The 13,449-nt window shown below is 45.9% G+C and overlaps 1 protein-coding gene across 3 annotated transcripts in view; it reads left to right on the top strand.

The window, feature by feature from the left end:
- The first annotated feature begins 500 nt into the window (after positions 1–500).
- The window catches only part of RANBP3 (RAN binding protein 3), a 53,352-nt gene continuing 40,403 nt past the window's right edge, over positions 501–13,449 (top strand). For all 3 annotated transcript variants that reach the window (XM_041469402.1, XM_041469401.1, XM_041469400.1), the window contains exon 1: positions 501–626. In XM_041469402.1, the coding sequence (XP_041325336.1) occupies positions 605–626 (22 nt within the window). In that variant the 5' untranslated portion in view covers positions 501–604. The remainder of the gene's footprint in view (positions 627–13,449) is intronic.

Here is a 13,449-nt window from a genome sequence, read left to right as displayed (position 1 = left end):
TACAAAAGGAATCAGGAGCCTGGCCCTTGGATTCTGCCTTATGCTAGCGTGATAGCTTGTGAGGGATGTAGCCAAATGAAGGGCACTGCGCATGCCGTTGTTAAATGAACCCTGAAGCAACCACTAGGGGTAAGATGAGAATCATTAATTGCTCAGTTTCTGCCCCCTGTGCCAGCGCTGTTGAGCGCAGGACGTGGCACCAAGAGCAGCTCACGGCCTGCCCGCCCGGGCTCCGCAGCCACGGGAAGAGGTGCAGAGGGCAAGGCCGCGCACGGGACGGAGACGCGCGGGCAACTGGCCCCGCTCCGACCGCCGCGGTACACACGGTGCGCGGGCCACAGGGAGCGATGGGCCAACGGGAGCCCCATAACGAGTCGGCCCACGGGGACGCTGCCCAGACCGCCCGCCCGGAGCTGCGGAACCGATTGGGAACCAACATGGCACCGCGCACCGCCCCCGACCCGGAGGCACGGCCCCGCCCTCCGCGCACGCGCGGCGCCGTCCCGGAGCGGCCGTAAATCGGGGCGTGCGCGCCGCGCGGGGCCCGCGGTGAGCGGCGTCGTCCGGCCGCGCGATGCATTGTGGGCGCGGCTGAGGAAGTAAAATGGCGGACCTGGCGAACGAAGGTAGGCGGGAGTTGCAGGCGTCGCTACTGTAGCCCATAGCGGCCTTGCGCTGCCGTGAGCCTAGTCTAGCCCGGCTCGGCCTGGCCCTGCGATCCGCGTTCAGGGGCCGCTCCGGGAGCGCCACCTCCCTGCGGCCGTCCCGGTTCCAGTGGGGCGAGCGGCCGGACAAAGGGAGCGCCTTGGCCGGGCCACCGCGCTGTCCGCGAGGCGCGGGCGGACGAAGCCAGGCTGGGGCCTTCGTCCTTAGGTGCCTCCCTCGGGTTGGTGGCTCCGGGCTCGCGGTGCGGCGACTGCTGGGGCCGGTGGCCCGGGGCTGGTGCTCCCTGAACGCGGACAGCGGGCCCGGCACTGGGCACGGCCCCTGGAGCGCGGTAACGAGCGCTGTGTCTTGGCTCCGGCTCTGAGCCGCTTTGTGCCCCGCCTTGTCCAGTTGCTTTTTGAAGTTATTGTCCACAGCTTTCGTACCACTGTAAATCTTTCCTTTGCTTACACTCATGTTAATCCTTTCTTTAGTTCAAGGATTGATTTAAGGGCTTTGTAAAACAAGGCAGGGTATCGTAGTAGATGCATTATATCTTTTTGAGCTGAAAGCATTAGAGGTGGGCTAGTAAAGTGGCTTCATTTTTTTCTGAAGAGCATTAGAAGAACCTGGACTGCAATACTGCAGTGTTTGGGTATTCTGCCCCAAGGTGTGTATAGTGGTGTTTAGGTGGCAGTGGGTATCTATATTTTGCCTTTGGAAATGACATCTGTCTCTCAGTGTTTTGGCAAAAGCCAGTTTGCCCAGCTGTCTCTGTTGTCTCTCATCATTCCTCTCAGCTAATGGAAGAGGAAAAGAAATGCCCAGAGGGAGATGAACGAAAGTGTGTGTGAGGCCCCTTCTTTCAGGACTGTTTCTTACTTTGGAACTCTGTGTCAATGGCAGTTACTGTTCTGATATTAACGTTAAACAACAGGAAGCAAATAAATATTGTAGGTTCAGCCTTTGAAGATGAAGCCTATGAACAGCTAAAAATACAGTTACACTTAAGTTAAAAAATCCTGTGATGTGGCATGTCTTGGGCTGTTGGCTTCTAGACTCAAGGTGAGTTGTCAGTGCCTGAGGAGGCATGATAAGTGGTCTCAAGAATAGTAGTAGCCAAATCTGTAATGACTATTTGTGAGAAACTTAACGTCTGTACTTAATTTATATAATGCCATTATAATGACCTTATAATAAATTTTAATGGGTTCTTTTGTTCTCTTAGAACCAGAAGCTTGGCAATAGCTATCTTAAGTCATGCAAGCCCCTCACTTTACCTCCTCTTTCTGCTGGGGAACATTAAGCTCAACAGTTTACCAAGATTTATTACATCTTTTGATGATGACTTGTCGTGTGTTACTAGCTCTACTTCTCTTTTTCTGCAGGGTCTTGTAGGCTGTCTGGAATGGCAAGGGGGAGTGTGATCCCATCCTTATGATCCATTCCTGGCTCCAGAGACTTACCTCACCTGTAAACCTCTTTAGTTTATACTCACCTATCTTTCCAGAGTTGTCACCTTCATCTGTTGCTGTTCTGTTTCTTCTTGCAATAAGAATGTGATACAAGCTTTCCTCAGATGAAGTAAGATAAGCTTGCTTTGGAACTGTTGTCTCCTCATTCTAATATCATTGACTGTTCCTTTCAGTGCCATTTTTGAGGTGTATGTTCTTTGTATAACAGTGGAAATACATGCACTTCCTGGAATTCGCATATTTCTGCTGAAACTCAGAGAATTCTGTAGTCTTTCTACTTGGCTTATTTGCAGTCTCTGTCATGGCAAGGATCTTCTCAGGTTTTATTCTCTGTTTTATTCTCATTCTTAAACACATCAGTTAGTTTTATTTTTCCATTATTTAGGTGAATGCTTTACTTCCTTGTGCTCAGGTATTTTCATCTAAATATGTGAAGTAACTATTTTGGTGCCGATAATTCTTTGACCTTCTGCTTCATATTGATCTTCTATTGTTTATAGCATTTGATAGCTCAATGTTCATGTTCACAAAAAAGCGTGATTACAGCGAAGTTCTTAACGTTCCTGAATCTTGATTGATCTGTACAACAGTGCTGTCTCAATCATACTTTGTTCTTAGGTGTGAGGCTGATTATTCTTTGGCACATAGTCGACACAAGTACCTAGAATGAGGTTTCAGTCATTCTTGCAGACTGTTTTAGTTTGGTTTGTTTAAACAGTCCAGTGGACAGACAGCTTTTATTGTCTGTTCATGGAGATGAAACTCAAGATTTTTATCTGTTTGATTACTGCAACAAACCTTTTCCTGGCCTTGAAAAGTGCTGAGATTTGTGTGGCTTGTGTCCTCTCCTCTTACCAATATAAAGCTCTTTTAACCTGTAACTTTTACCATGACGCCCATCTTTAAATTCATTGATTGGTGTTTCTGTTTCCAACAGTATATTAGTTATCTTTACCTTCTAGGTTCTGATGTCTCTCTTGAACTACTGAATGTCTTAAATCACTGCTGAGCTGTCAGTACTGCCTCCAGGTAACCATTCTACCAATGTCCTTTGCAATTTTGAACTATTTTAATGGATGATCTTTCTGATGCATTTCTTCAAAGCTACAAGCATCCCCTCTAATAATTACTTCATTTTTTTCCATTCTTATTGTTCCTCAAATATTTTTCATCCACTTGTCTTTGTTTCTAGTGAGTCAGTGAAACTGCTCCCCTACCTCTTCATATTGGAGTGATGACCAGCTGTATCTTGACAAGGGAAGGTTGTTGGTTTAAGGGGGTCCTCTGCTGCATAGAAGGGGGCTAAAAGATGGCATAGTCCTAGTGCCACTTTCTGAAGAAGTTTGTACTGTGAAGTTTCCTAGGAACAGATCCTGGTCTTGGCATTGCCTGTCATAGTGGGAGATAAGTTGATAAGTGTGGAGCTAATGAAGAGGAGGAGAGAGTAGCTTCTCCCTAGGTGTGTGAAGTTTGATCGACTTCACTGCAAAGATTTAGTGACATTGTAATAAAGGGGACTTCATTGTGAGGTGATTATTGAAAACCAGGGGTTTAGACTGGTAAGGACAATTGTTATTGGTACTAATGTATAAAGTAGTTACTAAATGTTCTTAGAAACTTTCTTTGGAGTCTTTGGTACTTCACTGCCAGATGTGTGAAGTGTCAGTTTTAAGACAATCCAGCTAGAATACCGAAGAGGGCTAGCACCTTCCTGTTGGTCCTGTATATTTATGGGAACTGGAATGCTTTTTTCATTAACTTGTGGCTAAAACACAACTAGTAATTTGCTTGTCTGTAACTTACTGCTGAAGCTGCATTTTTAAGACAACAGGCTCCCCTTGTGTGGGGAATGAATTACGTAATCTTTTCAGTGGCTGAAAGGTGATACAAATTTTTCTCAGGGCTAAAATTTGATGGTTGTGTTCACATTTTCCTTTCAGGAGGTGTCTGCAACCTACTTGGCTTTATGAAATTGCTGAGCATACAGTTCACAATCATAACATGTTTACTGTATGTAACTGCCTTAAATTAATTAGAGGCTAGAGAGTGGTGGTGCAGGGAGGGACCTGGGGGGTTCTGGTTGATGGCAAGTTGGATCTGAGTCAGCAGTGCCCTGGAGCCAGGAGGGCCAACCATGTCCTTAGGGGCATCAGGCCAACTGGGTGAGGGGAGGGATTGTGTCTCTCTGCTCTGCACTGAAGCAGCCTCACCTTGAGTTCTGGGGGCAGTTTTGGGCACCTCAGTATAAAAGACATTAAGCTAATAGAGAAGTGTCCAAAGAAGGGCCACAAGGATGGGGAAGGGTCTAGAGGGGAAGCTGTGTGAGGAGCTGCTGAGGGCACTCGGTTTGTTCAGCCTGGAGGAGACTGAGGGGAGACCTCAATGCAGTCTTCAACCTCCTCATGAGGGGAGTCTTCAGCCTCCTCATGAGAAGCAGGTACCAGTCTGCACCACACTCATGACCAGTGAGAGAGCATGAGGAAACAGCATGGAGCTGAGTCAGGGTAGGTTTAGGCTGGATACCAGGAAAAGGTTTTCCACCCAGAGGGAGATTGAGCACACAGAGTTTCTCAGGGCAGTGGTCACAGCACCACGCCTGAGTTCAAGAAGTGTTTGGACAATGCTCTGTCACATGATGGCCTTTTTGGGGTGCCCTGTTGTCCCAGTTAAGGGCAAACTTGGGAGAAAACCTCCAAAGAGGTTCCTCTAGAAAGCAGATTCAAGCAGCCCCTCCCCAACTGGTCATGAAAATATTTCCTTGGAGAAAAGTAGATCTGTTTATTTAACAGGCAAAGCATTCACCAGCACAAAAAATTGAACAATATTAAACAATAAAACCTCTTGCCGCTCTGAAGAGATGACAAACTCAGAAAGTCCCCATCGTGGGCTGTAGCTCAGCTCAATCAGTCTCCTATCAGTCCCTCCGGTGCTGGAAATGCTGTGGCCCAGGCCCGGCCTGGTGGGCCACAGGTGTGAGCTGCCGGTGCTCTTCTGGTGTTCAGGTGAGAGCAGGTTTAAACAGTTCCAGGAAAAAGAAAAACCAGAGTTCAGGGAACTTGTCTGCCTCAGTGGTACTCAGGAATGTGCATTCTCCAAAAACCTATGGCACCTGGGAAAGCTTGTGTTTCCTTCTTGCTGCTTGTTGGAGACATCACAGTGGTCTTGTTGATGACCTCAGTGGGATTTTGATGCCATCCATCTTGCCACTTTACCCCCAGGAACTGGATCTCTCGAGCAGGTCCCTTGACTTTGCTCTTCTTGATGGCAAAACCAGCTTTTAGGAGAATCTGGATGATTTTCTCTCCTTTCTCTGGTGGGCCACAGGTGTGAGCTGCCGGTGCTCTTCTGGTGTTCAGGTGAGAGCAGGTTTAAACAGTTCCAGGAAAAAGAAAAACCAGAGTTCAGGGAACTTGTCTGCCTCAGTGAGCTAAAAACTAACTAAAAGCAAAGGAAAGCTCTGTCCGTGCTGCAGACAGCACAGTCCAGGAGAAGGATGTGGGGGAGCAAGTGCAATTTCTGATAACAAACTCTGTGTTTCTTCTCCCCGCCCCCCCCCCTTCGCTCTTGGAACCAATCTTCATGGTGCAGAATTTATTTCTGGGCTAAACAGACTAATAGGAATACAGGCATCATAAAGTCACCTCAGGACGTTTCACCCCTTATCCCCATATCGTCTGCTTACTACCAAAGCTAGTATGTATTCTAACTCAACACACACATACATTTATATACACATATACACAGTATACAGCTATATACAATGACAGTGACATTCAGCAGACAGTGATATTTACGCATAGTTCTCATCCAACAGTCAGATCTCCCTGAGGTACGTGTTGTATTGTTCCATCTTTATGCATTATCTACCATGTGTAACCTGGTCCCTGAGCGAAGACAATCCCACAAAGGGGTTTGTCTGTACTCAAGGCAGAATTGATCCAAACTGTCTTTCCTAACAAACCTCTGACATGCACCACTGTCTACTGTATGCAGGGGGAGGGGTTAAGATTAGGCAGGACCTGCTTGGTTAATGAAGCCTCGGGTGTCAACTAACCAGGTGGCCTTTGCTAGATGCTGCTCCCAGTTTTTGAAAGATCCCACACCCAATGCTTTCAAGGTGGTTTTTAAAAGTCCATTGTACCTCTCCACTTTGCCTGCAGCTGGTGCAGGGTAGGGGATATAGTACACCTACTCAATGCCATGCTCCCTAGCCCAGGTGCTTATAAGGCTATTCTTGAAATGAGTCCCATTGTCTGACTCAATCCTCTCAGGGGTACCATGTCTCCACAGGACCTGCTTTTCAAGGCCCAGGATGGTGTTATGGGCGTGAGGCACAGGGTAGGTTTGCACCACAACCATCTTGTGGTGGCTTCTACCATTGTGAGCACGTGGCACTTGCCTTGGCATGCCGGGGGCAGTGTGATGTAGTCAGTCTGCCAGGCTTCCTCATACTTGTACTTGGACCACCGCCCACCATACCATAGGGGCTTCACCCTCTTGGGCTGTTTGATGGCAGCACACATCTCACAGTCATGGATAACCTGAGATATACTGTCCATGGTTAAATCCACCCCTCTGTCTCGTGCCCTCTTATAGGTGGCATCTCTGCCCTGATGGCCTGAGGCATCATGACCCCATTGAGCTAGAACTACTCCCCCTTGTGCTGCCAATCTAAGTCTGTCTTTAATACCTCTATCTTTGCAGTCTGGTCTACCTGCTGATTGTTTTGGTGCTCCTCATTAGCTTGACTCTTGGGGATATAGGCATATAGATATATGACTGATTTGCACAGTTTCTCTGCCCTGGTAGCAATGTCTTTCCACTCTTCAGCAGCCCAAATTGGTTTTTGCCTGCACTGCCAATTAACCTTTCCAGCAAACCCCACAGAGCATTGGTTACCATGCAGTGCAGAGGTAGAGCTTTGGCCACTTCTCACTTTCAGCAATGTCTAGGGCCAGTTGAATGGCTTTGAGTTCAGCAGCTGACTTGATCCACCTTCTCCTTCAGTAGCATCTGCAGCCTCTTGTGTTGGGCTCCATCTGGCTGCTTTCCACTTTTGTTTCATCCCTACAATGCAAAAAGAACCATCAGTAAAAAGAATGTAATGTGTTTCTTCTGCTGGCAGTTGGTTGTATGGTAGAGCTTCTTCAGCACGTGTCTCTTGTTCTTTGTCAGTGACACCAAAGTTTTCACCTTCTGGCCAATTTGTAATTCTCTCCAAAATCCCAGGGCGATTCAGTCTTCCAGGATGGGTGTGCTGTGTGATGAGAGCAATTCACTTGCTCCATGTGGCATGGTGGGTAGAGGGAACCTTTACAATGAACATCCAACCCAGCACTGGTAGTCAGGATGCCAGGAGGAGTTGTGCTGCAGTGCCAGTCACCTCTGAGGCAGCTTGGACTCCTTCATAGGCTGCTAAAATTTCTTTCTGTGTTGGCTTCAGACCCTCTGTAGCTTCGACTCCAATATCCTAGTGGTTGACCTCGAGTCTCACCAGGCACCTTCTGCCAAAGGCTCCAGGACAGACCATGGCTCCCGGCTGCAGAGTAGAGCATGTTCTTCATATCTGGTCCTGTCCTGACTGAGCCAAGGGCTATTGCATGAGCGATCTTCTGTTTGATCTGAGCAAAGGCTTGTTGCTGCTCAGGGCCCCACTGGAAACTGTTCTTGTGGTTGACCAAGTGGAGAGGGTCACAATCTGGCTGTACTCAGGAATGTGCATTCTCCAAAAACCTATGGCACCTGGGAAAGCTTGTGTTTCCTTCTTGCTGCTTGTTGGAGACATCACAGTGGTCTTGTTGATGACCTCAGTGGGATTTTGATGCCATCCATCTTGCCACTTTACCCCCAGGAACTGGATCTCTCGAGCAGGTCCCTTGACTTTGCTCTTCTTGATGGCAAAACCAGCTTTTAGGAGAATCTGGATGATTTTCTCTCCTTTCTAGAGCATTTCTGCTGCCATGTTCCCCCACACAATGATGTCATTGATGTACTGCAGCTGTTCTGGAGCCTTACCCTTTTTCCAGTGTTCAGTCACCCCAGGACACCTGTGCAGGGCCAGGAGTTGGACTCAATGTTCCTAATGTGTCCCTTGCAATTCAGCATATTTTGTGATTTTATGAAATACACAGAAGGTGAGCAAACTGAAGTAGTTCCTTTTAGACTAATCAGTATCATTTCTTTACCAGACTTGTAGGATGCTGACATTGCTTCTGTGCTGTTTTGGTGGCACGGGCGAGGGGTTGGGGCTTGCCCTGATTGTTTATTCTACTTGTCTCATGGTAGCTTTTGGACAGAGGAAGGTCTGCTGTTACTTTGAGAGAAAATATGTCATTCACCACTGACTGTCTGCAGACTCTAGAAAGATGATTTTTTTTTTCCCTATGGTGACCTCAGATGGATTAGTGGGTGCAAAGTTAGGCTGAGTGACATGTCCAAATAATTTACACCCAAACACCTTAAAGAGCTATTTAATTGACAAGACAGGGCTGTCTAAATGCTTTAATACTTCTTGTGAACACTTTTTTGAATTCTTTATATATATTTTATCTACATTACCAAGTAGTTGCCCTGCCTCATGGCTTTTCTCTCTGATATGAAAATAAGCTACTTTTTTCTTTTCTGACTCCTAACATTTGCAGAAGTATCTCTTTTCACCATGTCAGTTCTATTCATCATGACATCTCTTGTGAAGATTGGCCATAAATTACCCAGTTGTGTTTCTTGTTGTTTCTGACATGAGGTGTGGCTGGATTTTGCTTGTGGAGGTCTTTCTGCAGAAAAGCTCTTAGTGGCAGCTTGCTCTTTGCTTTGAGTCTATTGTTAGCTATTGGAAGACAATCTTGTGTTATCAACACCTTTTGAATTTTATAATGCTGCAAATCGTCTATATCTCTTCATATGTTACATTTAACATGATTATTCTGCTCTTTGTAATGTAAATGGTGAAAAAAAATCCCCAAGATAATTTTCTGTGGCCTGCCATGTTCCAATAAGGATAATTAAACCTAACTTTAAACTTTTATTTTCTTGACTCTTAGATAAGTGTTTCACAAGTGACAAATTACCACTCTGAGTGTTTTAAGTCAGTTAACAGCCTAATGGCTGTTCTTTTTAACACTCATTCATGATTCACAGGTACACTTTTTCTCTCAGGTGATGTATTACAAAGAGTTACAGTTGGAGTAGCTATTTCCAACTTGTGTGCTTCTGGTGTCAAAGAGTGCTTCTTGAAATTGAAGCAAGGACTTGCTTGCCAAGAATTTGCACTGTAGGGATTTTTTTCCCCCTGCCTCATGCAGTTTGGCATGTCATCAGGCACTATTCAATTTCTAAATATAATTTGGAGTAAATTTAAAAAGGAAAAGTGTTTGAAACATTGTAATTATTAGCTTTAATAATAAATTCTCATCTTAATAATGTGGCTGCAGCAGATCTGGTGAGGTCTTGAAAGTTGTTTTCATGCCATGGTTCCTTCTAGAATTTAAAGATTAACCTGAATTGCCAAGATATTTGATGATCTGGGTTGCATATCCAGGAGGAGGAGACTGGGTGTGTTCAGCCTAGAGGAAAGAAGTCTTCAGCGAGACACATCAGGAGCTTATCAGGGTCTGTGAGGAAGTTGTTAGAGAGACAGACCCAGGCCCATCAGAGTGGTGTATGTTGAAAGGACAAAGACGAAAGGTGAGAGGAGGAATAAGATGTTCTGACTGGAAATAGGGGAAAGGTGGTGTTTTTGTGGTGGTAGTAGGTTTTTTTTCACCATAAGTACAGTCAAGCAGTAGAGAAGAGATTACCCTGGGAGGCTGCTCAGCCTCTGTCCTTGGATGTTAAGACAGACTGAATAACCTGATTAACCTGGCATGACATCATAATTGACCTACTTGAAGCAGGAGATTGGACTAGAGACCTCCAACCTGATTTATGTTGTATCCTTATGGTAGAGGCAAAATGGGCCTAGCAGTGAAGAAGGTGATTGCTTTTTTGGCCCTTGTCACTGCTGTGCCATGAGATATGCTCTGTGAGCCTCAGAACTCTACAGATACACACACTCCTGCAGGTGTTTATTTCTATTTTCATAAGAATCCATAGTTTGGGTTGGAAGAGACCTTTGAAGACATCTACCCCTCCCCTCCACCCATCCCCATTGTTCAGGGACACCTTCCACTACACCAGGTTGCTCCGAACCTCATCCAGTCTGGCCTTGAATGTTGCCAGGGATGCAATCTGCAGGTCCATGAAGTAACCTGTGCCAGGGCCTCACCACCGTTGCAGGGAAGAATTTCTTCCTAATATCTCATCTAAATTTACCTTCTGTCAGTTTGGAGCCATTCCTCCTTGTCCAAAGTCCCTCTCATGTGGAGCCCCTTTAGGTACTGGAACAGGATCTAAGGTCTCTCCAGAGCCTTCTCTTCTCCAGGTGAACACCCCCAGCTCTCCCAGCCTGTCCCCAGAGCAGAGGGGCTCCAGCCCTTGGAGCATCTTGTGGCCTCCTCTGGACTTGCTTCAGCAGCTCCACATCCTCCTGTGGTTCCCCAGGGCTGGACGCAGCTCTTCGGGTGGGATATCACCTGAGTGGGGCAGAGGGCAGAATCCCCTCTTGCCCATGCTAGGCAATGAACCCAGCACAGGGTGGGTTTCTGTGTGCCAGTGGCCGGGGCATGTTTGGCTTCTTATCCACCTGCACGCACAAGTCCTTCTCCCCAGGCCTTTTCTCAATCCTTTCTCTCCTCAGCCTGTGTTTATTCTTGGGATTGCCCTGACACATGTGCAGGATTTGCACTTGGCCTTGTAGAAGTTCATACAGTTTGCATAGTCCCACCTCTCCAGCCTGTCCAGGTGGCATCCCTTCCCTTCAGCATGTCAGCTGCACCACACAGCTTGGTGTCATTGGCAGACTTCCTGTGGGTGCCCTCACTCCCACTGTTCACTCTACCAAAATAGATATTAAGCAGTGTTGGTCCCAGACTTGGTCTCCACTTGGACATTGAGCTGTTGACTGCAACTCTGAGTGCAGCCACCAGCAAATTCCTTATCCAGGGGGAGGTCCATCTGTCCAATTTAGAGACAAGGGATCTCCTTCGGGACAGTGTCAGATGTTTTGCATAAGTCTAGGTAGACTGTCAGTTGTTCTTCCCTTGTCCACTAACACTGTAAGACAATCATAGAACCAAATTTGTCAGACATGGTTTGCTCTAAGTGAAGCCATGTTGGCTCTCACCAATCACTGCCTTATTTTCCACGTGCCTTAGCAGAGTTCCCAGGGTGGAGGGTCACGGAGGGTCTGCTCCATGATCTTGCCAGGGCCAGAAGTGAGGCTTGCCAGCCTTTAGTGCCCTAAGTCTGCCTTTTCTTCCTTTTTGTAAATGAGGGTCATGTTTCCCCTTTTCCAGTCACTGGGAACTTCCTCAGATGGCCACAACTTCTCAATGAAAGGAGAGTGGCTTAGCCACTTCCTCTGACAGTTCCCTTAGGACTCAGGAATGCATTTCATCAGTCCCATGGACTTGTGCACCTTCACCTTCCTTAGATGGTCTCAAGGCTGTTTTCCTGTAGCAGGTGGTCCTTCTGCCAGTCCCTGCTGCTTTCCCCTTTTATAATTTGGTTTGGAGCCCTTCTTGGTGAAGGTGGAGTCAAAAGCATCATTGAGTACCTCAGCTCTCCATGTCCATGGAAATCAGGTCTCCTGTTTCCTGCTGGATAGGGCCCACGTTTTCCCCAGCCTTTATGTTATCACCAGTGTACCTACAGAAGCTTTTCTTGTTGCCCTTGACCCTTTGGATTTTTTTCAATGAGTAATTTCATGCTGCAATAAAGGTCTGACACCTTGTGGCTGCTAGAGGTGCATCATGTGAATGAATGTTTTGTCTAGCTGTGGGAAATATGGTTGACAAGGGAGAGTTTGCTACAGCTACTAGTGGTCATGCATCTAGGTTAAAAATCTCATAGTAAATAGTATATATGACTTGAAGATGATATCTCTGCATGAGCTATGGAGGTAGTATTTTCCGTTTCTGAATTTTGATTTCCACAGCTTGTGAAGGAAGCTCAGCACATCTAATAGTACATGTTTTTCTTACAGCACATAGGGCATTTATTGATAGTTAATGGCTTGATGGTAAAATATGTTAAAGAAATTTAGCCTGTGAAATCCAGCTCTTAAGGTTTTTGTAGTTGTTCATGCAGGTTGAAATATCTCCGAAGTGAATAAACTGCAGGAATGAATTCTGTGGATTCAATTTGATTTGACAGCCTAAAACCATTCAGGTTCCAGATCTTGAGATTGGAGAGGTACTATCTCTGATGCTAATTACTGAAGTTTTGCTTTCCTTCTTACATGCTTGGACTTATCTGAATACCTTTATCAAGACTGACTTGGTTAGAAAATTGACATTTCTCCAGATCTTTGTTTTGCCATGTTTCTGTTTGCTTCTCTGAAGAAAAGAAACAAGTATAATCCTCAGTTTTTAAGAACTGTGTGCTCTGACTGCTCATCTCTTGGTGAAGGAGATCTCATGTTCTCTTACATGCATTCTACCTGAAGTTTGAAGGTAGAGGGTTTTTCCTTCATATATATTTCCTTCCTTTATTTTCTTTTTAAGTTGCTGACAGTTTAGTGGATTTGGCAGTTCTATTTTATCATAGGTCATCCTTCAGACACCCTGGTATAACAAAAGCTTGAGAACGTGACCGTCTGGCCCAGATGTTGGCTAGTACAAATAACAGTGGAATTCTTGTTTTGAACCAGAACTTGACTGGAAAAACCAAAGAACTACCTAACATCTGCATTTCTGATCTGCAAAAATAAAACCTGGTACGGGGGTTCTTCAGTTGATGGAAACATGGTATGTGTAAGTGCTTTTGTACGAAAAACGTTAAATGCTAGAAAGCTCTATGTAAATGCATTTGGAAACATAACTAGAAATAGGAACCAAAATCTGGAGCTGGGCATTTGAATGGGAAAATTGCCAGCAGTCCCATGCTTTTCTCTGCATTCTGCACTGTTGTTGGATCTGTTTTTCTTTCCTCTCTCTCATTACTCAATCCTTTGTTATGCACTAGAGAGACAAGTAGATTTTGTTCACTTCTCCCTGGTATTTGTGGAATTTGGTGTAGAATTCTCTTGTAAGGTGTGCATGACAATCAAGTCCCACATCCTGGTAGATTTCCCTATTGATTCCTTTGGCAGAGGACATGCTGCTGTAGCAGTAGCATTAATGAGCACTGAAGTATTGTCTTGGTCTGGAAAGACAGGTATCTGCTAAGGAAGGGAGAAGCCGCCCCTGAAATGGAAACTGTAAACCTCCTTCCTCCATGTTGTTATAATTTT

The sequence above is a fragment of the Pyrgilauda ruficollis genome, unplaced genomic scaffold, assembly GCF_017590135.1.
Source record: "Pyrgilauda ruficollis isolate IOZ18807 unplaced genomic scaffold, ASM1759013v1 scaffold232, whole genome shotgun sequence".
NCBI lineage: Eukaryota > Metazoa > Chordata > Aves > Passeriformes > Passeridae > Pyrgilauda > Pyrgilauda ruficollis.
This window is presented reverse-complemented; position numbering and strand designations above follow the sequence as displayed.